This window comes from Leuresthes tenuis, unplaced genomic scaffold (assembly GCF_036924035.1).
Source record: "Leuresthes tenuis unplaced genomic scaffold, fLeuTen1.0.hap1 SCAF_14, whole genome shotgun sequence".
Classification (NCBI taxonomy): Eukaryota; Metazoa; Chordata; class Actinopteri; order Atheriniformes; family Atherinopsidae; genus Leuresthes; species Leuresthes tenuis.
In genome coordinates this window covers 23218920-23232534 of record NW_027325368.1, presented here as the reverse complement: position 1 = coordinate 23232534, position 13615 = coordinate 23218920, and the positions used below count along the sequence as shown (strand labels likewise).

The following is a 13615-nucleotide window of genomic DNA, read 5'->3' as shown; positions in this document are numbered from 1 at the left end:
CATGGATGTTTCAGTTTAACATAGAGAAAAACGTCTTTTCTTCATGAATTCAATTCACTTCAGTTTATTTATATACCACCAAATCACAACAAATGTCATCTCAAGGCATTTCAATGATACTGTCCAATTCAAACCATTTAGTCCAATTCATTGGAATCATGATAGTAATTATAATTATTCATGATTAATGTTACTTTGATTATCATTTTCTATTTAGTTTTTGTGCCAGCAGTGTTTTTACATGCAAACTATCGTCTAGGGGACCATTTGCTCACATTCATGTCTAAAAATGGGAGCTGAAACCAGGCTCGTGCGATCTGCTTATCCAAGGTCGGGTTGCAGAGGCAACATGTCAGGGAGGGAAACCCAGTTATCCCTCTCTGCAGTGACACACTTCAGCTACTCCTTGGTGATCCTGAGGTATTCCCAGACAAGAAGGGATAAAGTATCCCTGCAGTGAGTTTAGGGTCTCCCCCGGGGCGTCCTCCCAGCTGGATGTGCCCAAAAAAACCTCCAGGAAGGCATGAAGGAAGCCTCCTAAACAATGTCTGAAACACGTCAGCTGACTCTTTTCCATGCGGAGGAGCAGTAGCCAGACGCCAACCCCCCCCCGCATGTACAAGCTCTTAAACTTATGTCTAAGGCTGAGCCACTTCAGACTCATTTCAGCTGCTTGTTTTCACAGTTTCATTGTTTCCGTCACTACCTGTATATCATGACCATAGCTGAGGGTTGGAGCATAATTGGACCAGTGAGTCAAAGCTGTGCCTTTCTGCTCAGCTACTTTTTCACCACAACGGACTGAAGCAACACCATCATTACTGCTGATGAAGCCCATCTGTCCATCTTTCACTCCATCCTACGATCACTCATGAACAAAATCCCGAGATCGTCATGATGATTAAGACTTATAAAAGAGAACCAAAGCTTTACAAATTTGCCAAAAAGAATGCCTATGCATATCTGTGTCTTTGTGCGTTCACACAGTTGTAGTCATGACACTGCACATAGAACCAATGGGAACAGCAGAGTGCAAGACTGAGCTGTAGACACTATTTATAGGAATTTTAAAAAAATATGCACACTGCAACATCTGTATGCCAAAAGATTACCTCTGCAATAGTAATTCTATAATAACTCAGTGACTTTGTTGTCCCTGTTTCAGCTTTATGTACTGGTCCGACTGGGGCACGCGAGCCAAGATAGAGAAGGCCGGAATGAATGGAGTGGACCGACAGGTGCTGGTGGCTGATAATATTGAATGGCCCAATGGCATCACTCTTGGTGAGAGGGGAATACCTGGGGTTTGGTTATTCTTTAATTAATGTTTTTACACACTGTTACATTGTGCTATACTTGGCAGCTGTGTACAAATATGCAATCCTGAGAAGGTGCAACTGCACTTTATTAGCACATCGTAAGGAAAGGTCGGCAGTAATTGAAATATTCTGGGCAATGTTTAAAAGTAATGGCCAAAAACAGATTACCAACATAATAACACCTCTATGGAATGACATTTGAAGTATTTCAGTGTTCACACACTTGTGGCAGAGTAAAGGTGGAAACCTGACATTTTAAAAAGTAATCAATATCACTTCAAGAGTTTTGTGCTTATCACAAAAACAGTCATTTCACGTTCAGCTTGTCTTCATGTGTTCATGTTGGTGCGCTCCTCAGATGTAGCCAACAGGCGTCTGTACTGGGTGGATTCCAAACTACACCTCGTAGCCAGCGTGGACCTGAACGGAGCTCACCGCAGAACGCACATGTCGTCAGCAGAGAGACTGGGACACCCCTATGCTCTGGCTGTTTTTGAGGTTTGTGTACGACTTCACGGATTCCTCCCCGTCACTCATGCTGTAACACTGACAGCAGCAATAGATTTGAAAGATTTTGGGCAGTTGTCCACGATATCATCCAGCCTCCGACCTGCCATCATATCTACATCTACCTACACTGGAGCCTACTGATCAGATGGGAATCTGATTAAAATCATATTGTAGAAGCTCAGTTGGTAGGTTTGTTTTCCCTTGTGGGATTCACTGACTGAGCATACTAAACAAATATAGCTATAAGTAGGAGAGCTTTCTGAAGCCGCACGCACATTTATATTTTCGGTCACCAGCCAGCTTCCCTGCATGTGTTATATCCAGGTTTTTGGAAAGCTTGAATCAAATATATTTATACCTTAGTGTAAACATACTTTTGCTGATGGTAGTTGCAATATCCCAGCTGCTGCCACTGCAGCAAAGTCCTAGTCAGTTTAAAATCACCAGAGGCCTTTTCCTCAGTGGGGCTCACCAGTCTCACTAGAATAGAAGATTTTGTTCATTAGCAGACTGAGACGGTCCTCCTACAACACCACTGTGATTTGGGTGTTCAAGCAGGTATTAAGACCCATATTACCGTGTGAAAAATATGCGTCTTCTAGTGGCTGTGTGAAATTTTCTCTTGACACAATACCCAGGCCACCACCAATATGGTCTGTCATGACATTAGCGATGTGTTTCAACCCAAACCATCTTTTTAAACCTGAGCGTGGAATTTGGATTCCTAAACCTAAGCAGTTTTACCATGATAATAAAGAAAACGTGATTCAAATGAATGGGTCAGGTCTTTAAGCGCTGCAGAAGGCTGAGGGCGACCTGACCCATTCATTTGAATCAGGTGTGCTGGAGCAGGGAAACATGGAAAACATGCAGGCCGGGGTGCCTTGAGAACCAGGACTGAGAAACACTTAGTGGGTTTACATGATGAGATTAACTGGATTATAGCTATAGTTGGGTTATGCTCCTTATCTGAGCAAAGGTAATTATCCTTGGCTATATGGCAGCGAATGAATCAAATCACTGGCACCAAGCGTGTCATACCCCAGTACGATAGGTGGCGCTGTACCCATTTCAACTATCGCTAATAGAGCGATACTTCCGGTTCACGTCTTCACCACCAACAACAACAACAAAACAGGCATTCGAGAAAGATGCTGAACGAAGTTTAGTTTGTGATGAGCTGGTTATGGCTCAAACACGATGCACAACGGTGCATTCTCCATCACGTTGTTTATTTCTTTCTGACGGCAGCGACAACAACAGTAATATTGTCTCCTTCGACTTCCAGGTGACGATCGCGGGAAAAAAATTTTGAGCATGCGCAGAACGCTCGATCCGATCCACTGTCATCTACACATTCAGTTGCCATTTGGATCGAGTTATCTCGGGGTCTTAATTCGATCGCAGGTAACCCGATCCGATTTGATTTCTCGTCAGATTAAGGTGTCTACATGGGCTGAATCATATTGTAATTTAGCCATTAATCCGATCCGATGGCACGCATGTAACCGCACTGACTGTGTTAGGGCACTAATGCTCCTACAGGATGTGTCGTATTTAATAGTGTGGCTTATGAGATTGTTTGGGTTGGAGGACTTGTTGGCATTTGCAAGAATGGATTTATGGGGAAAATGACCAGTAAAGGTCAAATGATATTTGCCAGTTTAGCGAGACACAAAACATTTTCATGTCTGAACTTCTCAGCCAGAACAGCAACAGTAGAGTCAAACAAATCTAATCATGCCGTCTGTATAACTAATAGATGAACAAAATACTTTTAAAATCCTCTACCCAAGTAAAAGTAGCAAAAATACTGATCATAATTAGTTACACAGTAAAGATATTATTATATACAGTAAAGTAAAGATATTATTTGTAGAATACACTTAAATGAGTTATTATGCTGAATGAGTGTCAAGTATAAAGTACAATAAGATGAAAACACAGAAGTAAACAACAGGTGCCTAAGAATGCAGATTGTATGTAAATTTCTGCATCATTACTTCCACATGATATGAAAAAAAGATATTTTGATAACATTTTGAATTTCACAAATCCCTCTTTATATTCCATTAGCTGAGTACAGTATATCCGAGCCAATTTTCTGCTGTCCTCACTGATTCAGCACTGTAGTATGTCTCAGTGAAATTGGGATAAATTCCTTGCGGTGCAGTACATAATTGATCCAGGGGTTCTTTTCTCTCTGCCCTGTTGTGACTACAAGGTGACCCTCGTGTTCAGCATGCTGGACGTACACCGGCTCAGTGTTATTGAGTGGGGCCCGGAGTGTCCATCACATTACCGTCCATCTGATTCTGTGTCTGACTCAACAAAAAAACAAAAAAAACACACAAATACACACCTGTGCGCCGAGGCCTGTTGTTGTGCGGATTAGCCTGAAGCTTCTAAGGCAACGGAAAAAAGTGTCATTTCCTGTCATTATTGTTGAGGGAATAAACTAAGGAGACAAAGCAAAACAAAAGTCAGTTAGTAAATGACAAGTGCAGTTTAAATTAGCCCCTGAGCGTATGTATTTTGATCTAAATGGGATGGATATGAATCATTTAATGCTTAATGTTGACACGAAACACAAATATGCCAGACACTTCAAAACTTCCATTCATCTTCTTGACTCCTTCCTCACTTCATTGTTTTTGCATTAAAATGCAAATTAGCATCTTTTCACTTCTGCAAAAGATAAAAAGTTGCACTCTCTGTGTCAACAGATATTTCTAAGTGGATCTTTCTCATGGCCCAGTTTCCCTTTTATTTATTTTCTTCCTGTAAAATAGACGTATGTTTACCGTGAGCCAAGTACCATCAATTACTATCTTGTAGCTTGCATTTTCTTTCTCTACTCTCTCTTAATACTCTTACTACTACTCTTAATCTACTCTTAATTTTACTGCTTTATCTTGTCTCAGTTGTCTGCAATCATGTACTTTTTCTGTTGTTCATCTGTTTCACTTCATTTCAATTACCGTAGTTTGCTTTGTTTTTTTCACACTTAGTAGAATTGGTAGTAGAATGCTAACATTAATTACATTAGTCGGCTATGCTGCTGTGACTGGCTTTTGGACAAAGGTGACGCTCTGGGCACCATAAAAATTTCATGTGCTAGCTTAATGGGTGATTTGTACACTTGTAAAAGTTGCTTTTTTGAGGCATTTTCAAACTGCTGATCAGCTGACAAGTAACATAGATCCCTTTCAAAAACATTTAAACTGGCTTTTGATCACCTGATTGAAGGCACATATGGCTTCACCAGCTCTCTTTACTCGCCAAAAGACCCATTCAAGGTAGCATGCAAGCCCTGCATCTGCGCTTCACACTACTCTGCAAACACTTCTCTACTTGTAAAGTGTTTTGCTGCCACTTTGTGGTAGTTTAAAAAATAAATGGAAGTGGATGATGTGTAGGCTGTTCTTGACTGTCTTGGAGCCGTTGTTGGTCCTTTAGCTTCCCATCCACAAAAAAGATAAGCTTTTCATGCACATTCCTTAATTATTCCTTTTTTTCTTTTGTTTTTGTCTCTTTCCCCTCTTTGTATTGAAATATGTTGTGATCGCCCCCTTCTGGTTCAAGATTACTTACCTACCAACATTTGCTTGTGCTTACATAATCTACGAGGTCTTTTTTTAGTTTTTAGGACTGCACACAAGTCTGCATTGGTTAAATACCCAAAATCTACCACTCTCTGTTGAAAAGAACACGATTTGTAACATGAACATGAAAAAATTTAGAAGATTTTGTGTCGAAGGCCTAAAGTGTCTTGATGATGATGCTGGCTTTTTCCTAGCAAAAGCAGAAACCCTCAATTATTGAATAGAAAAGCAGAAAACATAAAGCAAAGCTATTTTTATTTAATTTGTAGCTCATTCTTCTACATGCAGTTTCATCTGTGACAAAGCATCATGTTATATTAGACTCCTGTTTTGTTTGTTGTGTTTTGCTGAAATGTGGTGGGATAGTATGACGAATCAGAAAGACTCAAGTAAAGCAGAAGTACCATAGTTTGGGCAACCAACCAATCAGAGCACAGTATCCTTGTTTAATCAAGAACAGACCATCATCAAAGTCACCTGGGAACCATTCATGTCAGTGTATAAAAGCCTCTTTCTAGTGTCTATAGAGATATGTCTCTGGATAAATGAAAACCTGCTGCACGAAGGGATGAAGATCAAGGGATCACCCTGATATATGTGATGTGACCTCTATGGAGCACAATATCCGTATCAAATTTATTGCAAAGATTTTCCAACCTAATGGCGGTTGGATCGACCGTCAGTCCACTGCTGTTTCATATAGAATCCATAGACTGTATACATTTTAAATTTGTGATTGCAACAATGTCTCAAACATCACACTAACCATGTAATCATCACTGAAACTACTCCAGTCAAGATTTCAAAAAGATACCTTCGTATTTTATTTTAATGCGTAGGTTTTGCTGAAGATTTCACAAAAATCACGAGGTGTCCGTGACCTTGAAATCTTGGATTGTTGAGATTTGTCCTGTTATGTTGAAGTCCAAATCAACCCAGATAAGTCTATACAGCACGTCCCGTATGTATTCCTACAGCATGCGCCATGTTGTGATGTTTTTCCCCGTTGTCTCAGGATCGGATCTACTGGACAGACAGAGACAAGGCGGCAGTCTTCATGGCCAACAGGCTGACGGGGGAAGATGTCCACGCTCTGGCCGAAAACCTCAACGACCCCCATGACATTGTGGTTTTCCACCAGCTCCGACAGCCACAAGGTGTGTGTGCAGTAGGTGTGAGGAAATCTGCATGCATATCTGCATTAACCTGTTGTCAGCCGAGTTTCCTCCCCCCGCTGTGACTGAGCAGCAGAGATGGGCTGCAGACCTCTGTGACCAAATTTCTTCAACCCAGGCAGCGACTGGGTGACTTGTGACTGCAGAAGTAGTGCGAGTAGTGCGCTCAGACGTCTTTTAGAATCTTACCTCCAAACTCTTTCCCTCAAACTGGACAATCCACATTTACAATGAACTGAACTGACAGCTCAAACTCCCTGTACACAGTTCTTGCCCATTTATGATTTTTTTCACCATACTTTACCACTGATTTCCAGTTTAATCATCATAAATTCTTAATTCTCAGGCTTTGTTTGGAAACAAGACTTTGATATGAACACAGTGAAGTACAGTGAAGTACGAGGACTATGTCTCTCTGACTCTGTGCTTCTGTGTATGATTCTGTTTTCAGGCCCTGACAGCTGTAATCTGGGGAATATAGCCAATGGAGGTTGTGAGTACTTGTGTCTTAAGGCACCACAGATCACTGAGCACTCGCCCAAATACACTTGCGCCTGCCCAGACGGACAGGACCTGGGGCCTGATATGAGAGGCTGTGTGCCAGGTGAGTGGGTTTGTCACGATTTGTAGAGATGGTGAACCCAAACAGAGAAAGTCTCAGGAATCAGGCTGATGCAAAGCAAATGTACTTACAAATAAACTAACTGATGGGGGATCAAACTGAAAACAAACAGAACAAACAGAAAACATGTATAAATCCAGAAGATATGACAATTTAATGCTGGACAAAACAGGTGAAAGGCTGCAAACAAAGACTGAACATCCACAGGAACAGAAGAGCAGAAATATAGCTATGAACAAAGGGAAACAAGGCAGGAGTGTGGCAGCCAGTTAACTTAAAACCAGGTGAGCAACAAGGTTTAAAAAGAAAAAAACAGAATGCACAAAAGAAGCAAGCTCTTCAAAATAAAACCAACTGACTATAAAACAGTACATTATGTACAACCCTTATATCCAGAAAGGTGAGGACACGGTGTAAATAAAAACAGAATGCAGTGACTTCCAAGTCTCATAAGTCGATATTTTATTCACGATACAACATATTAAACGTATTACATGTTGAAAGTGAGATACTTTACTAAAATATAATAAAATATTAGCTCATCCTCAATTTGATGGCAGCAGCACATCTCAAAAAGTTGGAATGTGGCCATGTTCAGCTGTGTGTGTTTGGGTCCTTTTAGCAGCACCAAGAGACGACATGACAGCACCATCCTCACCCCCCACTGCGTTAACATCCGGAGCAACTGTCGAGGTCTTCTCTCATTCCTCAGAGGGAGCATCACAGGCCGATGCCATCCCCCACTTGACCACAGCTCCCTCTGCGTCCCCCGAGTCTCTCACGCTGATCAGCACCATCAGGCCTCTGTCATCACAGGAGTCTAAGGCGCTGGGCTCCCACTCCACAGCCATAGCTATGGTGATCTCCACCACACCTGCCGGGGACAGCAGTGTCTCCCAACACTGTAAGTGGGATTTGTACCAAAAATAGTCTAAATCGATTATATCTGTATGCCAAAAATACTACAGGTCTTTGACAGGATAGCTTAAACATGTGTTCAGAAGAGAAATGTAAGGCCACAGTGTTCATTCACTCCACAGTCACCATCCCTAAATGCCATTTCTCATATGACCTTTACCAAGTCTTTCAGTGTGACCTCTGATAAAGTGCCACTTTCACCCGAGACGTCTCACCTTCTGCAAAGAGTGGATCCGCTCCCGCTCATAATGCAGCTGAAAAATCTCCCCCTCACTGTAATGAGGACATTAATGTGAGATATCTGCAAGCCCCAGCAACCATAGTCAGCTGATCTTTGAAATGACGTGGATCCGCTCGTAAATTGTGCTTTGTGCGGACAGTCGTGGGTGTCATGTGTGTGCGGCTGCATTCGTGTTGGTCCTGTGTGCGAATATGCAAATGAGCTGCAACGTGACATCGGAGACTAATGGAGCCAGGATATATGGTCAGGGCATTGTCAAAGTCACACTCAGGCCGAGCAACACTTTCTACTCCCTCCCTCGTTTATTACTATTATTTTTCCATCTTCACTCTTATCTCTCTTATTTGCTAAAACCCGCGCCCGTGCACACAGGGTCAAAGCTCTTCCACCATGTCACTCTTTGTCACTGCTCTGCTCTGTCTCTCACAAATTTGCCACCCTGCATGGCTGTTCGTCCTCTCACTCCAACACCAGATTTTCTAATTTCATCTCTCTCCGCAGCTGGAAGCGAAAATTTCCTCCTTGGCGAGAATCTGACAGTGGCTGTTCTGGGAGTGGTCATCCCCATTGGTAAGCCACCCGCAGCTTTGTTCGTCCACGATAAAAGCCAGTAGGACAATGTAAAGCTGCTGTCTACCTGCTGTCTGTTGTCCATTCACACCTACACCGCTGTGGCAGCATGACAGAGGCCCGGTCCTCAGGTCTTCCTCGCTGAGTCCTCTCAGGAGTCATTCTCCGTGCATCTGACATTCCTGCCATGCTGCATTATTCACTTTACACTGTGATGTTGTGTTGGGTTATGCTAAGACAAGCACTACTTGTCAGCAGGCCTTTTGTCAGAAGTTAGCATATTGTAAAGGATAAGATTAGTTGGTTAAATTAAACATAAAAATTGGTAAATAATCAGCATATTAAAGTGCTTCTGATCTTCAAAAGAAATTGTCCAAAATTTCTAATACAGATCAAGTCTAAATTAACTTTTGATATCAAGCAACTTGGTTTTAGCCGGCTTACATCTGGCTAAATTGTCTGTAGCTACATGCCTGTAGCTAATTCAGTGAGACTGATTAGTAAGTTTGGCTGAAACTTGACAGTCCAGCATGTTGAACACAGTGTCGTTCAAACAGACTGTGATCAGCCTTGAATACCTCAGGAAAAACATTTATGAGGACAAAGAACACCACATTTATTCTTTTACCACAGCGTTCAGACCCCTGTTTGCTTTGTTTCTGTCCACTTTAATGTCATTTTTAAATATTCGGGTGACAGGGCTGTTAGGATGAAGTCTAATGTGTTGAGCATATGTAATTGTGTCCCATTTGCTCAGTTGCCTGAGTGTACAGCAAATCCATGAAAAGTGGCCCAGCTGTATACCTCCCATAGCTTCACTGCTGATTGCACTGGGAAATTCTACAGACTGCATATAAAAGATGGATGTAGCCACCAGGGAGCCAAGGGGGAAGTGTCTTAAAGCAAGATACCAATCAAGTATATCTAATCCAGTAAATATTTCCCACAAGTTCCTACTTTTCTAGTTTTGGAAAGGCTAGAAATGGATAAATAAGTAAAGGAACCAAGGGCATATTTTCCTTTAAGTAAAGCAGCTGCAGTCCTGCTTCAGTGCCTGTTGTTATAGATGATAGATGCTGGGCTTTGTATGATGTAAAGTATTATTGTTGTCTTGAAATACGTCCATAAAACACATATTGTTGAAGTAAACGATCCTGAACAAAACAATTTCAGACAGACTGTTCTCATTGCATACATGCATCATAAGGTAAGGAAACCAAACAGGTGAAGCACAAAAGGTGCAAATACAGGATGGAACCTTTAACCATGTTTACTGGTGTGATACGATGGAGGAATTTAAAATGACTAAATCAATTTAAGGACTGATTAGCTTAGATGAGTCGCCATAACACTGCGTGAAAATATGATCCCAACAGATGCTTCAAAACTAATTTACTTCAGACCTAATGATGCTTTGCATGTTAAGAATCTGTTGGTTGCCGTATGAGCCAGTTTTGAGCCAATGTTAAGCCAGGCCACCCACACACAACCTCTGTACCGCTGCCCCTGCCCCTCTGTGCCCCGCATGCCTGTTCTGCTCCTCTCTGTGCCTGTCATTTCATGCCATGGACTCGTTCTGCCTTGTTAACGCTCCCCTTCCCATGTCCCTGCCGCTGTGTGTTAAACGCATGCAGTTCCTATCGTTGCCACAGTGCTGTTCGGCCTGGTCTGCGCCGGAGTCTACCTGGTGTGGCGGAACTGGCGGCACAACTCCACCAAGAGTATGAACTTCGACAACCCCGTCTACCGCAAAACCACCGGCGAGGGCGAGGAGGACGAGATCCACATCGGACGGACTGACGGCGTGGGGCACCACGTGCACCACCACCCGTACCCTCAGGGAGTGAGCATGGGAGTGGTGGGAGCGGGAGGCGGCACCTGCCCGCAGTTCATTGCCCTGCCTCTCGGGGGCAGCATGCCAGATCCAGGGACTCACTGGTACACGGAGCAGCCCATGCTCTCCTCCGCAAAGTGACCCACAGGGCCGACTTCTGGAGAAGGTGGCCGCTCAGGCACACGCGCACAGCGAGGTCAGAGGTGACTTGGACTGAGTTTGCTGGAGGGACAAACAAACATATCATGCAGCCATTCACAGCCATGTCCGATGCCAACTTTCATTTGAAAACCACCAGTGTTGATTAAGTAAGACGAAAGAAATGCATTCCTTCTCTGTGCTGGAAATGTTTTTCTACAGTGAATTGATAGCAGAATTATTAATGTGTGCTGCTGTGCTCACAGACTTTGACATAGGCTGGAAGATAGACTTAGAGTGGTCCAGCTTTTGACTTTTGCTTGAAAATCGAGTGAGACGTGTGCTGTGTGTCTTACACTTCTGTGATGAGGCTGTTTCGTCCTTGATGTTTTTAATTTGGACTTTGAGTTATTCCTAGTTGGGTGTAGAGCTTTGGGACAAGCTGCTAAGGAAGCAAGGGCTCTGAAACTGGGACAGCTCTCTCATTCGTGGGACAATCTGTACAGATTGGTGTTGGAATTAAGTTGTCTTGTGTAGCAAATATTTTTTTCCCTTTTTCTCCTTTTATAAGAATCTCTGGTTCAGAGGCAAGTCTTTCAGGGTGTTGTCTGACATTTCATGTCGTAGTTGAACATAGTTGGTCTGACAGGTTGTTTATTTGCCCTTTAACACCCCAGACTTTTCAAATTCAGACATCCTGTATTTGGATTGTCTTCTTCTAAGTGAATTTTACACAGAAGCTTTCTAGTTTTAGATATTGAATTGTTTGAGAAAAGCAATAGGCTGCAGCTGTCAGCCAGCTGTGGCGTGATGCGGATGATACAAATCATAGAGTGTCAATGATTTCATTTGATGACCTGCTTTTGACTGTGACATATGCACACATAAGTGCACACGGGGCGCAGTGATCGTAAACTGGCGCTGCTCTCTGTGCTGAGACAATGTGCTTCTCCCCCCCCCCCCTCCGAAAACACAAACAGCATGCATAACTGCTCCCCAACTGACAATGCAGCCATTCATTGTTCCATGCAAGATACACACACACAGACACTGTACATCTGCATCAGTGGCCTGCTCTCCTCCTCCTGAGATGGCTGTTATATGAGCAGACAGTTTCAGATAGTGCCATGCAGGAGGGCCCAGCTGGTGCGAGTCATGTGATGCAACCACGGAACACAAAAGTCAGGCTCTGATGTAATGAGGCTGAGACCAACAAGTCCTGCTGGTGACCGTGTTTCACGCTGGTTTAACCCCATCATTGACACTGTCGCGCCAGTCCTTTAACCTTAAAATTCTAGGTGTGTGTGTGTGTTCGTTAATATGCATGTGTGCCAATGCTCATCCCACAGCTATATTTGAACTCCTCTGTATGCTCTTTGTTGCACAACCCTCTGAGAATGCCTTCTGTATTGTGTTTTGCATGGAAGGGAGATGGTGTATGATCGTGTGTGGAAATGCAGGTATGCGTGTGTGTGTGTGTTGAACATGTGCCGGAGTGTGTGAAAAGCTTTGAGGATGATTTTTGATTCATTGGTTTGTACATATGTTTTCATAACGTTTTTGATAATGTATTGTATAATGATGTAAAAGAACAGCTGTATATAAGATTTTAGATAAAGTGTTGACAGTTCTATTAATTTATTTGTACAAAGAAAAGCTTCGTTTTATCCACCAAAGTGGTTTGTTGTTTCTTGCTGTGCATCATTCATGTCCTTCTTTGTGTGCAACCCTTCTTTCTTTGTTAACCCACATAAAACACGGAGATCTATGCCCCTCCAAAAAAAAAAGCTTACATCTTCGCATCGGTTTCAACAAGAAGAACTCTTTTTATTTTTTTCTCTTTGTGCCTTTTTGTTGACTTTTTCATATTTTTGTAGTGTTTTTCATGAAAAGAACAGCGATCAGCCAACTACTGTACATGCAATGATGAACTGGATTAAGACCAAACTGGTTCCACTTTTTGATTTTCTGTAATGGGTTACTTTAGAATATCTCTATATATTGTTATATAAAAAATTACCCCCCCAAAAAACAAAAAAACTCTTAAGTCTGTGTCTTTTTGATTTTATTCCACATATTATTATGAGTTTGTCCGAATGTTAGAAGGCTTTTGTGTCATTAAAGACTTTTGAAACACAGTAAAACACAAGTTCAGCTTTCCATCGATACATTTGCTACAAAGCTGAACCTTTTAAAAAGGCCCACGACCTATCGGCAATCTTTTAGGGCTTAAGTCGTACAGAAATATGAGCTAGTTTTCTACAAAAGTGTTGTAGACTCAACTCTCCATCTCTGGGATTCAAACATTTGGCTGAATTTCTCCAATATTAAAAGTGCTAAACGTAGCATGTTTAGTGCAAACGCAGCCAGAGAAAACAGGGCAGGTGGTATCATATTCATAGATCTGTTTTCCCTGAATGAAGCAAAACTTATCAAGTCAGACCCCAAGCCAAAGCAAAAGCTTTAAGATATACAATGTTGAGTGGGTTTGGTAACAGCTGTAATAGGACGTTTGTCCTATATTGTGCTAAATGATCACATATAATGTTAAAGGCGTTGTTTACCATAAGCATCTTAGAGGATTTCTCCCACACACTGCAGCTCTCCTCAACTCAGAGGAACCTTAAACCCTTTTTTAGCTCTTTTTTTTAATGTTCTTTTAGTTCATGATTAGTTGTCATAA

The 13615-nt window shown here is 42.2% G+C and overlaps 1 protein-coding gene across 2 annotated transcripts in view; it reads left to right on the top strand.

Moving 5' to 3' along the window:
• The window catches only part of LOC140269265 (low-density lipoprotein receptor-related protein 8-like), an 81379-nt gene extending 68674 nt beyond the window's left edge, over positions 1–12705 (top strand). The window contains exons 12-18 of one of the 2 annotated variants that reach the window (XM_072364295.1): positions 1166–1284; positions 1678–1817; positions 6450–6591; positions 7061–7213; positions 7854–8135; positions 8892–8960; positions 10613–12705. In XM_072364295.1, the coding sequence (XP_072220396.1) occupies positions 1166–1284; positions 1678–1817; positions 6450–6591; positions 7061–7213; positions 7854–8135; positions 8892–8960; positions 10613–10935 (1228 nt within the window). In that variant the 3' untranslated portion in view covers positions 10936–12705. Of the gene's footprint in view, positions 1–1165; positions 1285–1677; positions 1818–6449; positions 6592–7060; positions 7214–7853; positions 8136–8891; positions 8961–10594 lie in introns of both variants that reach the window. The other variant, XM_072364294.1, reaches the window with a different exon arrangement.
• Positions 12706–13615: the final 910 nt, after the last annotated feature.